This window comes from Rhinolophus sinicus, chromosome X, assembly GCF_036562045.2.
Source record: "Rhinolophus sinicus isolate RSC01 chromosome X, ASM3656204v1, whole genome shotgun sequence".
Classification (NCBI taxonomy): domain Eukaryota; kingdom Metazoa; phylum Chordata; class Mammalia; order Chiroptera; family Rhinolophidae; genus Rhinolophus; species Rhinolophus sinicus.
This window is the reverse complement of record NC_133768.1, coordinates 79506366-79525294: the sequence shown is the minus strand read 5'-3', so window position 1 is coordinate 79525294 and position 18929 is coordinate 79506366. Positions and strand designations below refer to the sequence as shown.

Genomic DNA, 18929 nt, shown 5'->3' with positions numbered 1-18929 from the left:
CTAGTAGGCTGTTCTACCAGAAACTTGTAACAAAAGGGAATGCGTTAAGGTTATTACGTGTTTTTGAAGATATATTCCTATTCCTTCTTTCATGAATTTGAACATAGTGCATGCGAATTTATCCTTGGAGCCTTTCCCCCTAGTTAGAGGCATGGAGCTATTTAATATAGTGAAATTACAGTAGAGAGCAAGGTTCTGGTATTCATTCTCTAGCTCAGAAGATGATTCTGGGTTTTGAGAACTGGTGGTTTGTAGAACAGTATCATAGGTAACAGCACAGGGTTTGTAGTTTGCTGTGCCTGGGCCAGTCACTTAACCAGTTGTTTCCTTATGTGTATAATGGAGCTAATAACACTACCTATCTTGTGGGGTTAACGTGAGGATTAAATGAGATAGTTAGTGTATGTAAAGATTTTAGCTTGACCGCTTCTTGGCTTTTTGGCTAAGATCAAGTGAAGATTTTATCTTGATACAAAGTAAGCACTTGTTAAATGATAGTTATTATTTAGTCAAAGCTTCCGTTTAACTTTTTTTTTTTTTTTAAGATTTTATTGGGGAAGGGGAACAGGACTTTATTGGGGAACAGTGGGTACTTCCAGGATTTTTTTCCAAGTCAAGTTGTTGTTCTTTCAGTCTTAGTTGTGGAGGGCGCAGCTCAGCTCAGGTCCAGTTGCCGTTACTAGTTGCAGGGTGCGCAGCCCACCATCCCTTGCGGAACTTGCGGAACTTGAGGAACTTGAGGAATTGAACTGCAACCTTGTGGTTGAGAGCCCGTGCTCCAACCAACTGAGCCATTCGGGAGCTCAGTGGCAGCTCAGCTCAAGGTGCCGTGTTTAATCTTAGTTGCAGGGGTCACCATCCCTTGTAGGACTCGAGGAAATTGAACTGGCAATCTTGTGGTTGAGAGCCCACTGGCCCATGTGGGAATCGAACCTGCAGCCTTTGGAGTTAGGAGCATGGAGCTCTAACTGCCTGAGCCACCGGGCCGGCCCCCTTCCTTTTTACTTTTGAGGTGATTTGTTCTTTTTTAGCATAAAATGTCAGGTTTCAGACATATTTCTCATAATGAAACTTTCTTATTCTTTTCAGTCGAAATCTTTTATCAACATTGCCAAAATACTTATTTGAGCTTCCCCTTAAAGTTTTGGTCATCAGTAATAATAAACTGGTATCCATTCCAGAAGAAATTGGGAAGTTAAAAGGTTTAATGGAATTGGTGAGTAAAATAGTTGTATTGATTGTATATAATATGCATAATATATACCTTTATGTTTTGGAAGACTACTCATTCTTTTATGTAATTTCACTGTAATTTTTAAAAAAGAATAAGTTGGTATATGCCTAAGTTCACTTTAGGAAAATTTTGAGATACCATTGCTTATGTCTGATTTTAACTCACAGCCACAATAAAAGCCTGGTTGTTCCTTAGTCCTAGTGAAGTCAGAGGCTTGCTTATAAGTCTTAAGAAATACTTTTCAAACAAATAAGCATTTGCCTATCCATTTTATGAAAAGTAAAGGTCCTACCAGGAAAATACAAGTTTTCTTTAAGGTTTTTACGGGGCTACTATAAGAGCCTCAGAGAAAGGGGATAAAAGAAGAGAATACAATGACTGCAAACAGTAGAATCAACAAAGTAACCCTTCCTCTCCTGTGTACTCATGTGATTTTATAACCCTTTTGGGACCAAGATAAATGGAAAGAGGCCATTATATACAATTGATTGTGGGACTACCGTGTCTCTCTGAAAATAAAACCTAGCCGGACAATCAGTTCTAATGCATTTTTTTTGGAGCCAAAATTAATATAAGACCCGGTCTTATTTTACTATAAGATCGGGTCTATAACATCACATCACATCACAACATATAACATACCGGGTCTTATATTAATTCTTTCTCCAAAAGACGCATTAGAGCTGATTGTCGGGCTTAGGTCTTATTTTCGGAGAAACACGGTAGTGAATCTGTGGGTGTTATCTGTCATTGTAATATTTTACCATGACACTGTTCTACAAGAATGTGGTAACGAATTGCAGTGAAATTCTGTCATTAGCAGCTTACGAAATACTCTCAGAACTCCAATCCCCAGCAGAGTGCTTTGTAGAGTAAGTACCTTTTTGTTGAGTGGGTCAGTTTCCTGTGCCTGGGTTTATTTCTTCTGGGAAATAGCAGTTACCTATCAAATTGCTATGGATTTTCTATATGGAAATCTTCAGTATTAGACACATTTGGGAGGAAGCAATAAAGTATTTAAAGGTCATTTTCACAAAGTGTTATTATCCGTCATTTTGATAATAGCCTGTTTTCAACATAGCAGCTAAGTTGCTCCTGTAAAAACAGAAGTCAGGTCATGTCATACCTCTGTTTAAAAGTTTCTGGTTCCTGCCCACATCTCTCTGAGTAAAATCCCAAGTCATACCCTTCCCCATCTTAGTCTTCCCCTTGCCTGCTACCTTCTAGTTACACGGGATTCTTTGCTGTTCTTAGTACAGGTCAGGCGTGCTTTGCCTAAGTGCCTTTTCATTTATTGTTCCTCTGTCTGGAATATTCCTTTCTACATATTGGCATGGCTCACACTATCAGCTCTGACAACACTACCCAAATAACAGCTTCTCCATGTGACAATCAAAATTGCTAATATCCCTCTCCAATACTATTAGTAGCACTGCCATTTTCCTTTATTCTGTGTGTGTGTGTGTGTGTGTGTGTGTGTGTGTGTTTTAATAGTACTTAACACCTTCTAGCATATTATATAACCTACCCCCCTTGCTAGAATGTAAGTTCCATAAAAAGCTGTGAGGGCAGGAATTTTTGCTTAATGTCTCCTGTGGGGGAGGGAGAAACTTTCCCCTACCCTTAAAGTTATCCTGGATTATCTAATAATCAAATAGATGTGAGACAGGTTAGCAAGAGAAAATAACCACATTTAATACACAGATATGTATGGGGACCCCATAGACATGAGAGAGTCACAGACTCCACACGCACAAGAGATTCAGAGACAGAAAGGGAACATGGGTATATAAGCCATTCTGAGCTAGGGATGAGGTAATGAACCTTAGGGCTTCAGAGCGTCACTGCAGGTAGAGCATGTGTTCAGTAATTATTAGTTTGCCCTGCCATATAGATAGGTAAAAAGTCTGGTGATAACTCTGGTGATAGGTGAAAATTTCTGGTGATAACTCTTACTATGGCCCAGCCTCCTACTTTAAATTCTTCTAGAAAGTTAAGGTGGGGGGCAAAAGTTTCTCTTGATCCTGCAGTGTCTTGGTTGCCTTTAGCTCAAAATAATCCACATACCACTGAGCCACATCTTGGAGTGGCTCGTTCTGAACCCCCACAATTGTTGGTTGAATGAAGATGTCTTAGATATATGAGTAGTTTGAAAGAAATATGTAGGATACATTTTTTGAATCATCTGTGGATCAGATGATTAGATATTCTTTAATATTCTTTTGAATTTACCTTCCTGCCTTTTTTAGTTTTGATAAGACTGTATATATGTGCCACTCCTCTCCCTCCAAGCTAATGTAATTTCCAGTGAAAATTAGACATTGGGGTCAGTTGCAGTGGAAAGTGAATTTCATTTGCAGTGTGTATGGAATGAGTGCTGAGATCTTGTTGCAGTTTTTTTCTTCCCTTTTTGTTGATGTGATAATAAGAAAGGGGAGGGAGAGGTGAGCACAATTAACTCAAGCTGTTCTTTATCCTCTTTTTATGGAAATGAGGCATAGTTTATCTTTAAATCAGGGCTTGCATTTTAACTTAACTCTGAGACATTTCCGATTCCGATGTCCTAGAATGTCTTTGGGTTGTGAGCCTCAAAACTTTGTGCTTGTAACCCTTCATATTTTGCATCCTTTTGAGGAAGAGGCTTATTAGTTAAATTGATCCTGGCTATAGTCTTTAGTTCTTCAGCTCATGTATAAGTCCTGGACTTTTCTCAGCTTCTGCCCAAGTATCTCAAAACAACTACTATAATTGGTAGATTATCAGTGATTGATGTCTTTTATTTTACCTCTGAATGAAGAGCACTTGAATCCTTTTGGTTTTAGTCGATTAGAGTGGTCTTCATTGCGATTTTCAGATGGCAGACTTATATAGTACTAAGTTACAACCTCAAATTTTTGCACAGAAAAATTTATGTCAACTGTATTAGGTTGACTTCATGATGTAATACAAATAGAAATCTTCCAGATAATTCATCTTTAGAGAAACGACATTAAAGGTAACTTTTGCTAGCTATTGGCTATGCACTTTAAGAATTGAATTATATCTGTATTTCTCAGTTTGTTTGTTACAATTTTATTTTCTTGTCTTCCTTAGGATATCAGCTGCAACGAGATTCAGGTCCTTCCTCAGCAAGTGGGAAAATTACATTCACTTAGAGAGCTAAATATAAGAAGAAATAATCTTCATGTGTTGCCAGATGGTAAGATGCTCACTGTTTTTACTGACATGAATGAAAGAGTAACTCTGTAAAACTGAATTTAATTATTTTTCATTTCTGAACAGAATTAGGAGATCTTCCCTTAGTCAAGCTGGATTTCTCTTGTAATAAAGTGACCGAAATTCCAGTTTGTTACAGGAAGCTGCATCATTTACAAGTAATGATTTTGGATAATAATCCATTGCAAGTACCACCAGCACAGGTTTGTAATAAAAATATGATATTGTTTCTTCTATTTTTCTTCAGAATTATATCTGTTACTGGTAAATCAAAAATGCATCAAAATTAGGAGTTAATTTGTTGTTGAAGTATTGTCTAAAGGAGTTTTTCTGAGAAGTGGCTTTTTTACTTTGGTAAGCATTTTAGCTTTTGTTAGGAGTTTTAGCTTAGCTTCTACAGAATAAGATTTAGAAAACCCAGGTATCAACTTCCTGCTTGTGAACTGATAATTCTGGTTGTCAGCGTTATTTTGAAAGGATAAACTATGGAGTCTCTCTACCTCTATCCTACTCAGGTGTGTGTATATGTATATATATATATATATATATACTTTAGATTTGTTGTGTGATTGATTGAAGTACATTCTTAACACTGATAGATGGAATCATAACAGAAAGAAAAGTGTAAAATGTTAATTTAGACTTTTAGTTTGAGGATCAAATTCATTTGGAAGCTACTGAAATTATATTAAACGCATACACTAAGATATAAACCGATATGGACAAAGAATGAGAGAGAAGAGGATAGCAGGGGAGAAATGGCAACAGAATTTTGGAGAATGGGAAATAGATGGATTAATGGTAACCAGGGTCTCTACTTACACTACACAAGAGCATCTGGCTGAGGGAGACCATTTCATGGATGGTATAGATGCCTGACCACTGCAGCATATACCTGAAGCTGAAGCTGAATACTACTGAATGTCAACTATAATTTAATATATATATATATATATATATATATATATATGTATAGTCACAGGATGTGGAGTATACAGCACAGGGAGTAGACTCAATGGAATAGTAACAGCTATATATGATGTCAGAGGGGTAGTAGATTGGGGGAGGGGGATTATCACTTTGTGAAAGGTGTAAATTTCTAACTAGCACGTTGTTTTATACACCTGAAACTACTACTACTACTAATACTACTACTAATAATAATAAAAGAGTATCTGGCTGAGGAGGCATGTGGCAGTGAAACTCCAGTCTGTACTCTACTTCCAAGCTATGTGCCCTGACATTGGGTTTGTATACATTCAGAAGAAGGGTTGAGCTTTTCCTCCTACAAAGGTACATTCCACTCATTCCAATGGAGGTACCTTTCCTGATTCAGATAAAGGCTGGTAGGGGTCCTTAGCAGGACAGGGAAAGCTGAAACTTGTTTTTGCTATGGGAGAAGGCAACAAGAAACAAATTGATTTACTGTGTTAAACTTGGGAATGGCTTGCATATTTTTTTGTTGTTGTTTGTTAGAGGAAACATGTAACTCTGAATACAGGGATGAAAGACTGAAAACATGAAGGTTGGTAGAATGTCTAAGGCACTGATGTCCAGTTTCTGAATGATGGTATGTGGGAGGAAAAATAATTTTCCTTCTCCTCTTCTAAGTTCTTCTCTCTGGTCTAATAACCAAATTGACATGAGGTAGATTAACAGGAGAAAATAGCCAAATTTATTATGTATGTACATCTGGAGGTTCTGTAAGAATATGGAACCCAGGACAAATCCAGCAGTTGAGGCTTATATGCCCTCTTAAGGAGAAAAGAGGTAATGGTTTGGACTTCAAAGGGAAGGTAGGCCATTCACAGCTAGATGAGAAGCAAACATAGGGTAAACAAATTCTTGCCTGGCTACCCAGACACAGAGGGGAGTCTAACAGACTTTGCAGTTCCTGTCTGCCACAGTTAGTTCATATTATGCTAAGGAGATCTCCCTTCCTGGAGCAGTCTTTTTTATCTGAATTCTTTTAAACAGATAAGGAAGAGGTAAAATGATATTTTTGAGTCTTTTGTTTCTTAGAAATAACTAGCTTAAAATATTATCCCCAAAAGGCATATTTTGGGATGGTAAACTCTGTACCCCCCTCTTTATGGGAATGTTCTATAATCTATGCTGTCCAATACCATGGCCACTTGCCATGTGTGGCTACTGAGTACTCAAAATATGGCTAGTACAACTAAAGAATGAAAATTTTAATTTTATTTTGATTCATTGAAATTTAAATAGTTTCATATGATTAGTGGCTCCCATATTGGATGACAGGTCTAAGATTTACACCCTCAGATTCTTGCCCTTAGCTCCACAGCCACATGACTGTCCCTCATTTGCATTAGCAGAAGCCTGGGGTTTACTCTGAGGGTAAGTAGATTCTCTCAGATTCTCTCCCTCAGCTCTTTAGCCAAATGATTATCACTTCTTGCCTCAGCAGAAGCCTGGCATTTACTCTTTAGAGCAGCACTGTCCATTAGAACTTTTTGAGGTGATGGAAATGTTCTGTATCTGCATTGTCCAATATGGTAGCCACAGGTGGTGATTGAGCACTTGAAAGTATATAGTGTGACTGAAGATTTGAATTTTTAGTTTTATTTATATGTCATAAATTTAAATTTAAATAGCCACATGTGGCTAGTAGCTACCATATTGAACAGCACAATCGCAGAGAGACTGAAAACCAGAATCGGGTCCAGGTACAGCTATGGGCAGGAGTGAAACCCCATACTGAAAACAGCGAATGCTTATATACTGAGTGTTGGGACCCTCAGGTAGACTTGTCTTGCTTGGCTCTCAGAATCCTTTTAGCCCGTCTTATTTATCTCAGGCAGGATTGGTGGATTTCTCATTGAACTAGAGAAGTAAACACATACACACACACACACACACACACACACACACACATCTTTGGGAGGTTCTCCTGATGTAATGGCCAGTCCCAGTCTGATCACTAGACAGTGAGGCTCACCATTTGTAAACTTCCCCCTCATATAGAGCGATTCTAGTTGGCCTCTTACTGCTTCATTTTTTTTTACACTGCTTCACTCTTAAAAATGCACAGATAGCCATGGATCACTAGACATTTGCAGGAATAATCTCTAATATGAAAGACAAGAGACCAAAAGACTGAAAGGCTTCCACTAAAACAAAATGAGTCACATTCATAGGAGTGATAATCAGAATTTTTCAGCAGCAGCACAGGAAACTGGAAGATGTTAGAACCATACCTTCAAAGAGTAAGGCAACATTTCCATCTTTCTATACTCAAACTATCAGTCAAGTGTGAGGTAGAAAAAAGACTGTTTCAGACGTGCAGGGTCTCAGAAATTTTAACTCTCATGTACCCTTTATTCTAGCAGAGGTTGTACTGTATCAAAATGAGAGAGTAAATTAAGAAAGAGGAATTCTTCTTGTCCAAGATTGACAAGTATGCATAGGCCTAGAGAGCAACCATCATTTTGGAGTACGGGGGTCGTCTCCAAAAAGAAAAAAGAAAAAGAAGAAAGAAACGGATGGATGATTTGATGTATTTGTCAATATGGAGAGAGTTTTGCAGTTCTGTCAGAGAGTCAGGCGTTAATTAGTAATAGCCATACAGAAAATTATGCAAAGGAAAAGGTGGGGTAATTAGTCACTTTAGGAAAAAAAAACCTTATAACAGAAAGGAAATGTAACTGTCGAGGAAAAACATCCAGCCTAAGAGAAAACATGTAAGAGTTTATTTGAGCCAAACTGACTACAGTTGCCAGGAAGCAAAATCTCAATGGATTGAGAAAATGCTCCGCGAAATGGTGGTTTGCAGCTTATTTTATACATAGAATCAGAGGAGGAGGGTTACATGACATCCATTGGTGATAGATTAAGGAGGTGGGAGAAAGCAAAGCGGGGAGATCTCTGGGAATGGAGTGACAGGTACTTCTTTCATATAGGTAGGTACAGGATAGTTAATAGTTCACTCAGAGATGTTAATCAAGGGACAAGGATAATAATGAGGGATTCTGTACTTTCCTGCTCTGGTCCAGAAAAAGGGATTACTGACATTCCAAGGATGTTGTTTTAGGTGCAAAAAGACAATAGACAGGCCCACTTAAAGGCACAGATTAACTTTGTGAAGGAAGCTAAAGATGTGACTTCCCGCCATGGCCCACTTAGTTTTGAATTTTTATGCTCACGCCATCTTATGTGGTTATTTTCAGTCTTCTGAGCGCTTGTCAGGTTTAACCTGTAACCCCTTTTCTGTCCTCATAACTATCCTATGTGGTTCATCTGTGAATATTTTCTTAGTCATAATATTGTAAATACTGGATTTTGATGTAATGAAAATTTGTGACATAGTTATAATAATAGTAAAGATTTATGTAACACTTACTGTACTCCAAGCACTATTGAAAATGCTTTGCATGCATTAACTCATTTCTTACAGCAACCCTATAAAACAGGTACTGTCATTATACCTCATTTTATATAGGAGGAAACAGAGACATAGAATTTAAATGACTTGTCAAAGGTCACATGGCTTGTATGTGGTAAAATCTATTTCAAACTAAGGCAGTCTGACTCAAGTTTATGCTCTAACCACTATGCTATGCTTCTGGAGAGGGAGGAAGTATGTTTATGTGAATTTATGGGGTTGGAGATGGGAGGATGGTAATAGTGGTATATGTGAAAGTGGTGGTAGTGGTAATGTAAGAAATCTAAGTCCTCTTCTTCCTTAGTAAGACCTTAATAAATAAAACCTATACGTGAAAAATAAAAATAATAGAGCCATGTTATTTATAAGTATGAAGGTAAATAGCAGAAAAACAACTAAGAGTTGAATGAGGGACTGGGTATTAGAGATTGAAAGGGATGGAAAGGGGGATTGATTTTTTGTTATCAGTTTTAGAATTTTCTATGACTTAAAACTAGGTACATGAATTACTACGAAAAAATTAAATTTACAAAAGAAAATCAGCATTTAATTTGGTAATGAAAGGTAATATTTTACTTTGGACAGATAATGGGATACATTTTAATTGGTAATGTGATACATAATTGGTCATGTATTTATGTCCTAATAGCTCAAAAGTTTTAATTTTTCTTTCAAATGAAATTTTTCAGTGGTGAAGTCAGACATGGTGTCTATTAGAATTATCTTAAGAAATATTTTTCCTTTATATTTGACATGATAATTACTTAATGTACTTTTCCTTTTTCTTTGTTGATTAATTTTTGCATGTGTTGTTAGGTTATGTGATCCCATAAAACAAAATATTTTTGTTACAAGTTTTGAGAACTATTTATTTGACATCACTTATGGTGACTGTAGTTAACCTTTGTGAAACTGACTTATTTCTTTACTGCTCATTAACTATCTTTTTTATATAGACTACTTTCTTCCACATGGCATTTTACCCTTCATTATTCCTTTTCTCTATCGCCAGTGAAAATAACTTTTCAGGATACTATCTTAGTTGAATTTACCATTTTTAAAAATTATTTTATCCTGATTGGCCTTTCAACAAATTCATTTTTCCTACACTTAAATTCTTTTGATTCACTTTTTTCCAGTGTTTAGACCAAACAACTTAGTGATTCTGATGAGATTACTTTAAAGAATTACATGGATAATGTTTTTTTCTGTTCTCACCAGTCACAAATTATTCAAATATGCAAAGTGTCTATCATGATTGTGATATCTCAGCGTAATTTGAAATTATTAAATAAATTGGTATAAATAAATTGGTAGATGGCATTTATATTTGGACCTATTTGATTAAATATTCATTATTTATTGACAGATATGTTTAAAGGGTAAAGTACACATATTTAAATACTTAAATATCCAAGCATGTTGCAGAATGGATAAGAAACCAGATTCCCTGGATCTTCCATCATTGAGTAAAAGGATGCCCTCCCAGCCTCTCACAGACAGGTAATGCAATATTCTTACAGTCTCATTTCATGATTGGTGTCTTCTCTATATATAAAAGTTATTTATTTCCCACAACTGAAAGCAGCAGGTGAATAAGACAAACAAAAACTCATAGACACAGACAGCAGTTTAGTGGTTACCAGAGGGTAAGTGTGGAGAGGGGATGGTAGAAAAGGGTAAAAGGGGTCAAATACATGGTGACTGAAGGAGATTTGACTTTGGGTGGTAAACACACAATGCAGATAATGTATTATAGAACTGTATACTTGAAACCTATATAATTTTACTAACCATTGTCACCCCAATAAATTTAAAAATAAATAAATAAATTTTTCTTGAGTGTACTGAATATGTTTTGGCTGATTGGCTCAGTGTTAAAATCAATAATAGATGATGTAATACAGAATTGTACACCTGAAATCTATGTAATTTTACTAACAATTGTCACCCCAATAAATTTAATAATAAAAAAAAAATTTGTAGACACTTAAAAAAAAATAATTGGCTGAAGTGAAATATCACAATCATAGAATGAACTTCTGGGATACTAGAATCAATTTGGAATTTTCTCAAAAAGTATTATTAAAGCTTTAGTAGTATAATGTAAACATTTGACATTATATTGCAGAAGCACTAATTTCTTAGCACTTGACAACTATTAATTTAATACTGTGATCACTCTGTTGTACATTTGTAGTAACAAGTAGAATTTGACTTTGAACTGAATTTAGTGGAAGAGCAAGACATTTTGGGGTACTTTCTTACTTCATATTCTTTATATCCTTTATGTCTAGATCAAAGATGATTTATCATTGATGTTTTGTATGATATTGGTGTTTTTCTCCTTATGAGATTTTGAAGTGGTAGATTTGATATTCTGTTTTTAATTCATCCTTTCAATATATATAGATTGGTCTGATTTTATGAAAACATAATTTCATCCAGGATTATGGAAAATAATTGGAATGCAGTGAGACTACAGAAAGGGAGACTATGCCCCCGCTTAAAATATTTAAAAGTTTGTCATTGTATTTACGATAGAGTTTAGACTAGTTGGAATGGCAGTATTGTGAGTACTGTTAATAGTGCAAGTTCTGGAATTCCCAAATAGAACTTTTTAATGAATAATTTCTGTTGCCTAAGTAGAATTAAATATCTAAACATTAAATTTAGTTCCTAAAGGTTCTTTGTTTACTATTATGAATGATAAGTATACCAAACATTTCTACAAAAATTAGATTTAATTCATATTCTGATCTCTATTAGTCTGCTTTATATTTATTTAAAAATGAATTTACTTTAGTAACAGCATTTATTTAGTTTACAAATACCAGTTGGGTGCCTACTGGTAGGTTCAGGTATGTTTTGTTGAATGACATACCCATTGGTCTCAGCCTTCATGTAGCTCACAGTCTGATGGAGTAGGAGTCAGTCAGTGAGCAAAGCAAGGGAATAGAACACACACTCGCACAATTTCAAATTGCTGTGAGTGCTATGAAGGAAATGAACATGTTTCAAGAGTACAGTTAAGGAATGTCTCCTTGGGGAGGTGAGGGTTTAAGTCAAGACCTGAATGGAGAAAAGTGAACTATGTAAAGAGCAAGGGGAAGAACATTTCAGGCAGAAAGAATGACATGTGCAGAGGTCTTAAGTTAGGAAGAAACTTCGTATGTTTAAAAAAAGCAGAAAGGAGGCCAGCGTGTTTGATGCAGAGTGACTGAGGATAGAGTGATACAAGTTGATGTTAGTTAGTCAGGGCTCAAGTCATGTGGGGGCTTTGGAGGCTGTGATAAGGAGCTTGAATTGTATTTAAAATACAGTGGGAAGTCAGTGGACATTTATAAGCAGGGGAAATACATGATCTGATATATGTTAAAAAAAAAACAACACAACTATTTGTCTCTTTTAGGGAGAACAGATTGGAAGTAAACAAAAGTAGAAGCATTGGGACTAGTTAGGTTGTTGCAGTACTGCCAAGAGATTAAGGGGCCCTGAATAGGGTGATTGCAGTAGAGATGAAAATGAGTGGACAACATCTAGGTGTATCTTGGAGATGGTCTTTAGCAGTGCCCTCCAATAGAAACCTAATGTGAGCCACATAAGGGATTTTAAATTTTCTTGTAACCCATTTTTAAAAAGTGAGAAAGAAATAGGTGAAATTAATTTTATAATACATGTTATTTAACCCAGTATATCCCAAATATCATTTCAACATGTAATTAAATATAAAAAATTATTGAGTTATTTCACATTCTTTTTTTCCTATTAAATCTTTGAAATCTGGTGTGTATTTTACATTTACAGCACATCTCAACTTGGACTAGCCACATTTTAAGTGCTCAATAGCCATATATGGCTGGCTAGTGGCTACTGTATTGGACAGTGAAAATCAATAGAGTTTACTTATGAGTTGGGTGTGCTAGAGTCCCACTCATAGCCTGTATTGAACTACCTAGAAAATTATCCTATGTACTTTTCACTTTCACACTCATGCCTTTGAGAGTATGGTTCTTACTACTTTGTAGAATATGCTTCCACACCGTGACTATTTTGTAAACTCTTCATTCCGTATAGATAAGCATTACAGTAGTTAAGAATATCAGCTTCTGGTGTCAGACATAACGCGCCTGTGAAACTTCTCTGACTCTTAATAACTGTATGTCCTTGTGTCATAATGTCTCTGGTGCTGTTTTCTTTCTTCCTTTTTTTTTTGATCCTCGCTTTTCTTATGTGTAAAAAGGCAAATAATCATTTGGAAGATGTCAGGATTAAATGAAATAATGCATATAGAGTGCTTAACACAATGCCCTACCCATAATAATTCCTCAACAATAGCTTATTATCATTGTCATCTGTTAGAAACACATGGATGTATTTTAGTATAGTACATAGTGTTATTGTGCAATGGAGTCAGATGGATTTTGGTTCTAATCATGATTTAACCTCTTAATTTCTCTGTGGCCTGTGTAAATTATTTAATCTCTCTGAGCTTGTTTCTTTATTTAAAATGTTGACAATACCCACTTCATAAGCTTGTTGTGAGAATTAGATGTGTGCTTGGCAACTAGTTAATAAATGATAGTCAGTAAATGTTATTATTTTTCTGCTTGGAAAATTAACTTTTATAAGACTTATTATCCTCATTTGTAAAAAGAAATAATGCATAAATTGCAGAATGTAAGGATTATAAATAAAATATGAGGTGCACCTGGCACAGTACCTAACACAGTGTAGACACTCAACAAATGCTAGCAATTATTGCCTCTTTTCATCCTTCAAGACTAAGCTCAAATGCCATTTTTTGGGGTTGAGGCCTTTTCTAACCTAACCAGGGAGAATTAGTTAAATCTCTCTTTTCTCACAGCACTTTTATATTTACCTTTGTCAGTCTTCAAAACATATGAATGTACTCATTTTTCCTCTGGGCTGAGAGTCCTTTGAGAACAAACATTTTTAATTCATCTCCTCTCAGGCATTCAGCATAGTGCCAGACACTTGGTAATTGCTTCCCTAAGTTTATTGATATACTCCAGAAAAGTACAAAAATCAGTATTGGGGGAGGAAATATAGTAATTAAGATCAGGGACTTGAGTGTTAAATAATATTGGGATCAAATGTAGATTTCCATTTGTGAGTTGCGTGTCATTGGGTAAATTGTTCAACCCCCTCCCGGCTTCAGTTTTCTCATCTGTAAAATGAGAAAACAACAACCTGCTAGAGTTTTCACAAGGAATGTATGAGGCTTGGTCTTTAAAATATTTATCCCAATTCCTGTCACATAAATGTAGAGTGTATGGTAAATTTGCAAATTAAAGTGAACAGTACTTTGCAACCTGGGTGGCATACTGTGTAATTCAGAAATTTGCAAGGACAGCACTGATCTCACACCAAAACAAGTGTTTATTCAATTCTTTGCAGACATTTTTTGTGTGCATATTCTCTTAATTATGAAATGGGCATTAGTTGTAAAGCTAAAGCATATGAAGAAGAAACTGTATGAATTAAAGTTAAAAATATTTCAGCATTCTATGATGAAATTTGTCAAACCAACGAGCAAAACAGTTCTTTCTGCCTGACTCTCTTGGGCAGGAAAGGGGGGAGGGTCAAAGGTTCTTTCTGAGTCTTTTGTTTCTTAAGAAACAGCTTAAAATCAATATCCCAAAAAGGCAGCTTCAGGGTGGCAAAACTTTGGTTCCCTTCAAGTATTTTGTAGAAAGATGTCTGATATTTCCCCACTTATGTTCGTAAGGATGTTAGATATCAAAAGTAAATATTCTTTATTATCTAGGGAAATTTTAGGTCAAGTCTGTATTATCTATTTAAGAAGAAAACCCTAACTATCCTTAGAATTTCTGTTTCCATAGTATGGAAGACTTTTATCCAAATAAAAATCATGGCCCTGACTCTGGAATTGGAAGTGATAATGGAGAGAAACGATTATCTACAACAGAAGTGAGTATTTTTTTTATTACAGATCTATTTTATTTTAAAAATTTATTAGAACTTTGAAATAAACACTTGCACATAATTTATTTTGCTTAAAAATATAATCATCATTGTATTTGATGACTTCAAATGAAAACAAGACATGCACATTTTTAAAAGCAGAACATTAAACCTTCATATAAATTTTTGGTTTGAAAACTGGAGATGTATCTTTACAACATTATTGATTATATTCCCCATACTGTATTTCACATCCCTGTGACTATTTTGTGACTACCAATTTGTACTTTCTAATCCTTTCACGTTCTCCCCAATCCCCACCCCCTCCTATCTAGCAACTATCAGTCTTTTCTCTATATCTCTGAGTCTATTTCTGTTTTGTTTGCTCGTTTATTTTGTTTTTTAGATTTCACATATAAGTGAGATCATATGGTATTTGTCTTTCTCAGTCTGGCTTATTTCACTTAGCAGAATATGGGTACTGGACTTCTCAGGGGCACCACTTCATAGATGGTGTAGATGCCTGGCCAATGTGCTATACACCTGAAGCTGAAGTAGAATAATATTGAATGTCAACTATAATTACATATATATGTATTTATATTTTCGTGGGATATAAAGTACAGCATAGGGAATATAGTCAGTGATAATAGCTGTATACTATGTCAGAGGGGTGGTAGATTGGGGAGTTATTACTGTGAGGGGTGTAAATGTCTAACTATTGTGTAGCTTTGTACATCAGAAACTAATTTAAAAAAGAACTAGAGATGTAAAGCAAATAATTCTACACTTCACGTGTGAAATTAAAGCAATGTAATCCTTAATATGTATAAATGCCTCATTTGTTCTTGGGCTTATTTCTTTCAGCCATCGGATGACGACACAATCAGCCTTCACTCTCAAGTCTCAGAATCAAATAGAGAGCAGACATCAAGAAATGACAGTCACACAGTAGGAAGTAAACCTGATTCTCAGAAAGGTAATTCATATGGTGTTTTGCTATTATTTCATGGACATAGCCCTTGTTGAAAATGGGCTTTGAAAAATTATATTATTTTTGGCCAGCTCTTTTATTAAGAAAATGTACTTTTCCCCTAAGCACTGCAGTGTCAGAGCACACTGTTTACTATTCATATTTTCTAATAAATATTAATCTGTACTTAGACCAAGAGGTGTATGATTTTATTGATCCCAACACAGAAGATATAGCAGTTCCTGAACAAGGCGATGCACATATTGGATCCTTTGTCTCTTCCCATAAGGTAAAGAAAACTTTGAAACAATATTAATAATGTGTTCACGTTAATCTCACAAAAAATGGACCATATAATTTAAAATGATAACTTTCTTTTATATAAGGGAAAAGAAAAACGTCCTGAAAAATCTCAGAAAAATGAAGAATTGGGAGATGAAATAAGGTAAGCAAACATGAATTTTCAAATTGAAATGTTACCAATAAATATTTGAAATACTCATTAGATATTTACTTGAAAGGGTACTTGAAAGAATATAAATTTTTGTTCATTTACCTGTTATGTTCTGATAGTTAATTTGTAAATACTTCATCTGCCTGCATTCTTCAATCAAACTGAAAATTATAGTAAAGCATTTACATTTGAGTGTCATATACACACTGTTTTTCCCCTAGAAGTGTAATAATAATGTCTCCTATGATTATTACTGAGAAGGACTATACCTTCACATACATTGCTTCATTTGAGCTATTTAACAGCTCTTTAAAATAGATGGTATTGGCATTATTTGACCAATAAGGAAACTGAGACCCAGCTTTTCAAATATTTGCAACTCAGGTGTTCTGACTTTTAGTCTAACTCTTTTATTGAGAAACTATACTTTCCATTTCATCACACTGGTTATGGTAATTATAAGGGTATTTGCTTTCATATTTTATTAAAATAATTGTGCTTTGGATCTTTCATGTATCATTTATCTTAGGAAATGATGGAGTATGACATTTTCAGTCTCATTTTTCAGTCACTCCTTCCAGTTGCTTCATAGTTGCAGGAAGGAAGGAAGGAGCATTTGTTGAATACCTATTATGTACCAGAATTTGTGCTATGTGCTTTCCCATGTTTCTTGTTTAATTTTCACTAAATCCTGCAGGGTAGATATTGTCCAATTTACAAAGGAGCAAGGTGAAGCTTGGAGACTCTAAAGTTTCTTGCCACAACCACTTAGCTAGTGTATGTAGAACCTAGCGTGTGAACCTAGCTCTCTCTGATCCCTGACCTTTTCTCTTTCCTCTACATGTGCTTTCTCCAAATTACCTCATTGATAACTTTTTAGACAGTCATTAATCATCTTTCGTACCCCATAGGAGGTACATTGCTTTGTCTTGTACTCTTTATATTTCATTCTTTTACTTTGTCACCTTATCTTATGAAGACAGTTGCCTAAACTTGACAGTCACCAGAGGCATGCAAAATATGGTAAAGATACAGTCTTAGGGCTTGATACTGTTTTATAAATTAAATATCTTTGGGATAAAATTACTAGAGTTTAGAGAACAGTTTATTATAAAATTTCTTTGGTCTATTTGAGTGATAAAAATTATATATTTTAATGAGTAATGTTTTGGCAAGTTTGCCAATCTTATCTGAACCTATTTTGCATTTCCTCTACTTGAACATTTTATATACAGTTTTTTTTATATCAAAATGAACTGATAAAAGCAGGGTAGTTTAATAAAATGTAATTTTCATAACATTTTATATTTATTCATAAAGACAGGCCACACAGAACTCTGCAGTTTTTACTACACTCAAGATTAGGGACTATTCATTGTTAACTTACTATGGCCATTACACATTTTGGAAATTACAAAATGATAATACTACAGTTCACTTTACTAGCCATTAATTATATTAATATAACCAGTGTGCCACATTTTCTGTTGAGTGGAGAGGACAGGTATGTTGTTATATTCCTTAAATAATCCTATGTCTTATTTTAAATTTTTAAATACAAGGACATTAAGATTTTAGCTTTCACCTCATATTAAAAACAAAAAAATGGTTTCTCCTTTTGCAAGCTGGCATAAAATATCTTCTGCCTTACATTTTGGTTAACCATGTTTGTATCATCTTTCAGACTGAGGAAAGAACAGTTACTTGCAGAGGAAGAGGATGATTTGAAGGAAGTAACTGATTTGAGGAAAATAGCCGCTCAGTTATTGCAGCAAGAGAAGAACAGGTATTTTTTTCAGTAATGAGATTTAAATGAGCAAATTATCGTTAAATCTGACTATTTAAAGATGATCAAATAAAGTATATGAAGTTTCCAGTAAACAATAAGACCATCTTAATATTTATTTCAAGTTACTAACTACTAAAAGACAATAGGAAATACTTAGGAGAGGACTGTGAAGTTACATATATACAATTAAGAGAATGTACTCACATTGTCATATTTAATTATTGCTTTGGTATCTCTTTTTAATTCCTATGTACTAAATAATAATAACTGATTTATTTGTACATATTCATTTTAGATCACAATAGCATTAGATATTTTATAAACATTTTTTTCCAGGCATGTGTCATAAGTAAATAGTGTGTTTCGCATCAGATTCCAAATTCTTTGGGATATGGGTAAACTCCTTAGAATTGGATTGTATGATGGTTGATTAAATCAGTGTGATGATGTGCTGGTCACACATTCACCTTGGTCTGTTTCTTGCTCAGCGAGCATTTCTCCCTCTGGCTAGGCTTTCTCCACATGCATGTCTTTGGCAATGGGAAGGACAGTGTGAATGAGTATAAAATCAGTGCAAGTTAATTTTTTTTTTTTTTTAAGATTTTTAATACAGGAAAAGTTCTGTGTGCTTCTTAGGGTCAACTATTATTGCCACGTTCATGTACTGAGAATATCACATCTTTGGTTGTGAAATAATAAAAGAGATTATTTATGGGAGGTGTGGGTGGGGGTATGGGGGGAATGGGTGAACTGCCTTTCTTTTAGTTAAATTGAATACAATTTTTTTTTAAAGAGGAGCATCAGTATTTATAGGGAAGACCTAATTAGGAGTACCTGACAAAGGATTATAAACCTCATAATAATATGCTTGTTTTTGATATGAATATTGTTGCTTAGTTCAACCTAAAC

At 35.0% G+C, this 18929-nt stretch overlaps 1 protein-coding gene across 8 annotated transcripts in view; it reads left to right on the top strand.

Annotated features, from left to right (window-relative positions):
* LRCH2 (leucine rich repeats and calponin homology domain containing 2) overlaps positions 1–18929 on the top strand; it is a 165612-nt gene that overhangs the window by 73732 nt on the left and 72951 nt on the right. For all 8 annotated transcript variants that reach the window (XR_012493305.1, XR_012493304.1, XM_074323565.1 and 5 more), the window contains exons 3-11: positions 1090–1216; positions 4328–4433; positions 4517–4653; positions 10225–10358; positions 14723–14810; positions 15672–15783; positions 15969–16066; positions 16164–16222; positions 17916–18017. Coding sequence is in view for 6 of the 8 variants with exons in the window: in XM_074323565.1 (XP_074179666.1) it covers positions 1090–1216; positions 4328–4433; positions 4517–4653; positions 10225–10358; positions 14723–14810; positions 15672–15783; positions 15969–16066; positions 16164–16222; positions 17916–18017 (963 nt within the window). In the remaining 2 variants the exon portion in view is untranslated. The remainder of the gene's footprint in view (positions 1–1089; positions 1217–4327; positions 4434–4516; positions 4654–10224; positions 10359–14722; positions 14811–15671; positions 15784–15968; positions 16067–16163; positions 16223–17915; positions 18018–18929) is intronic.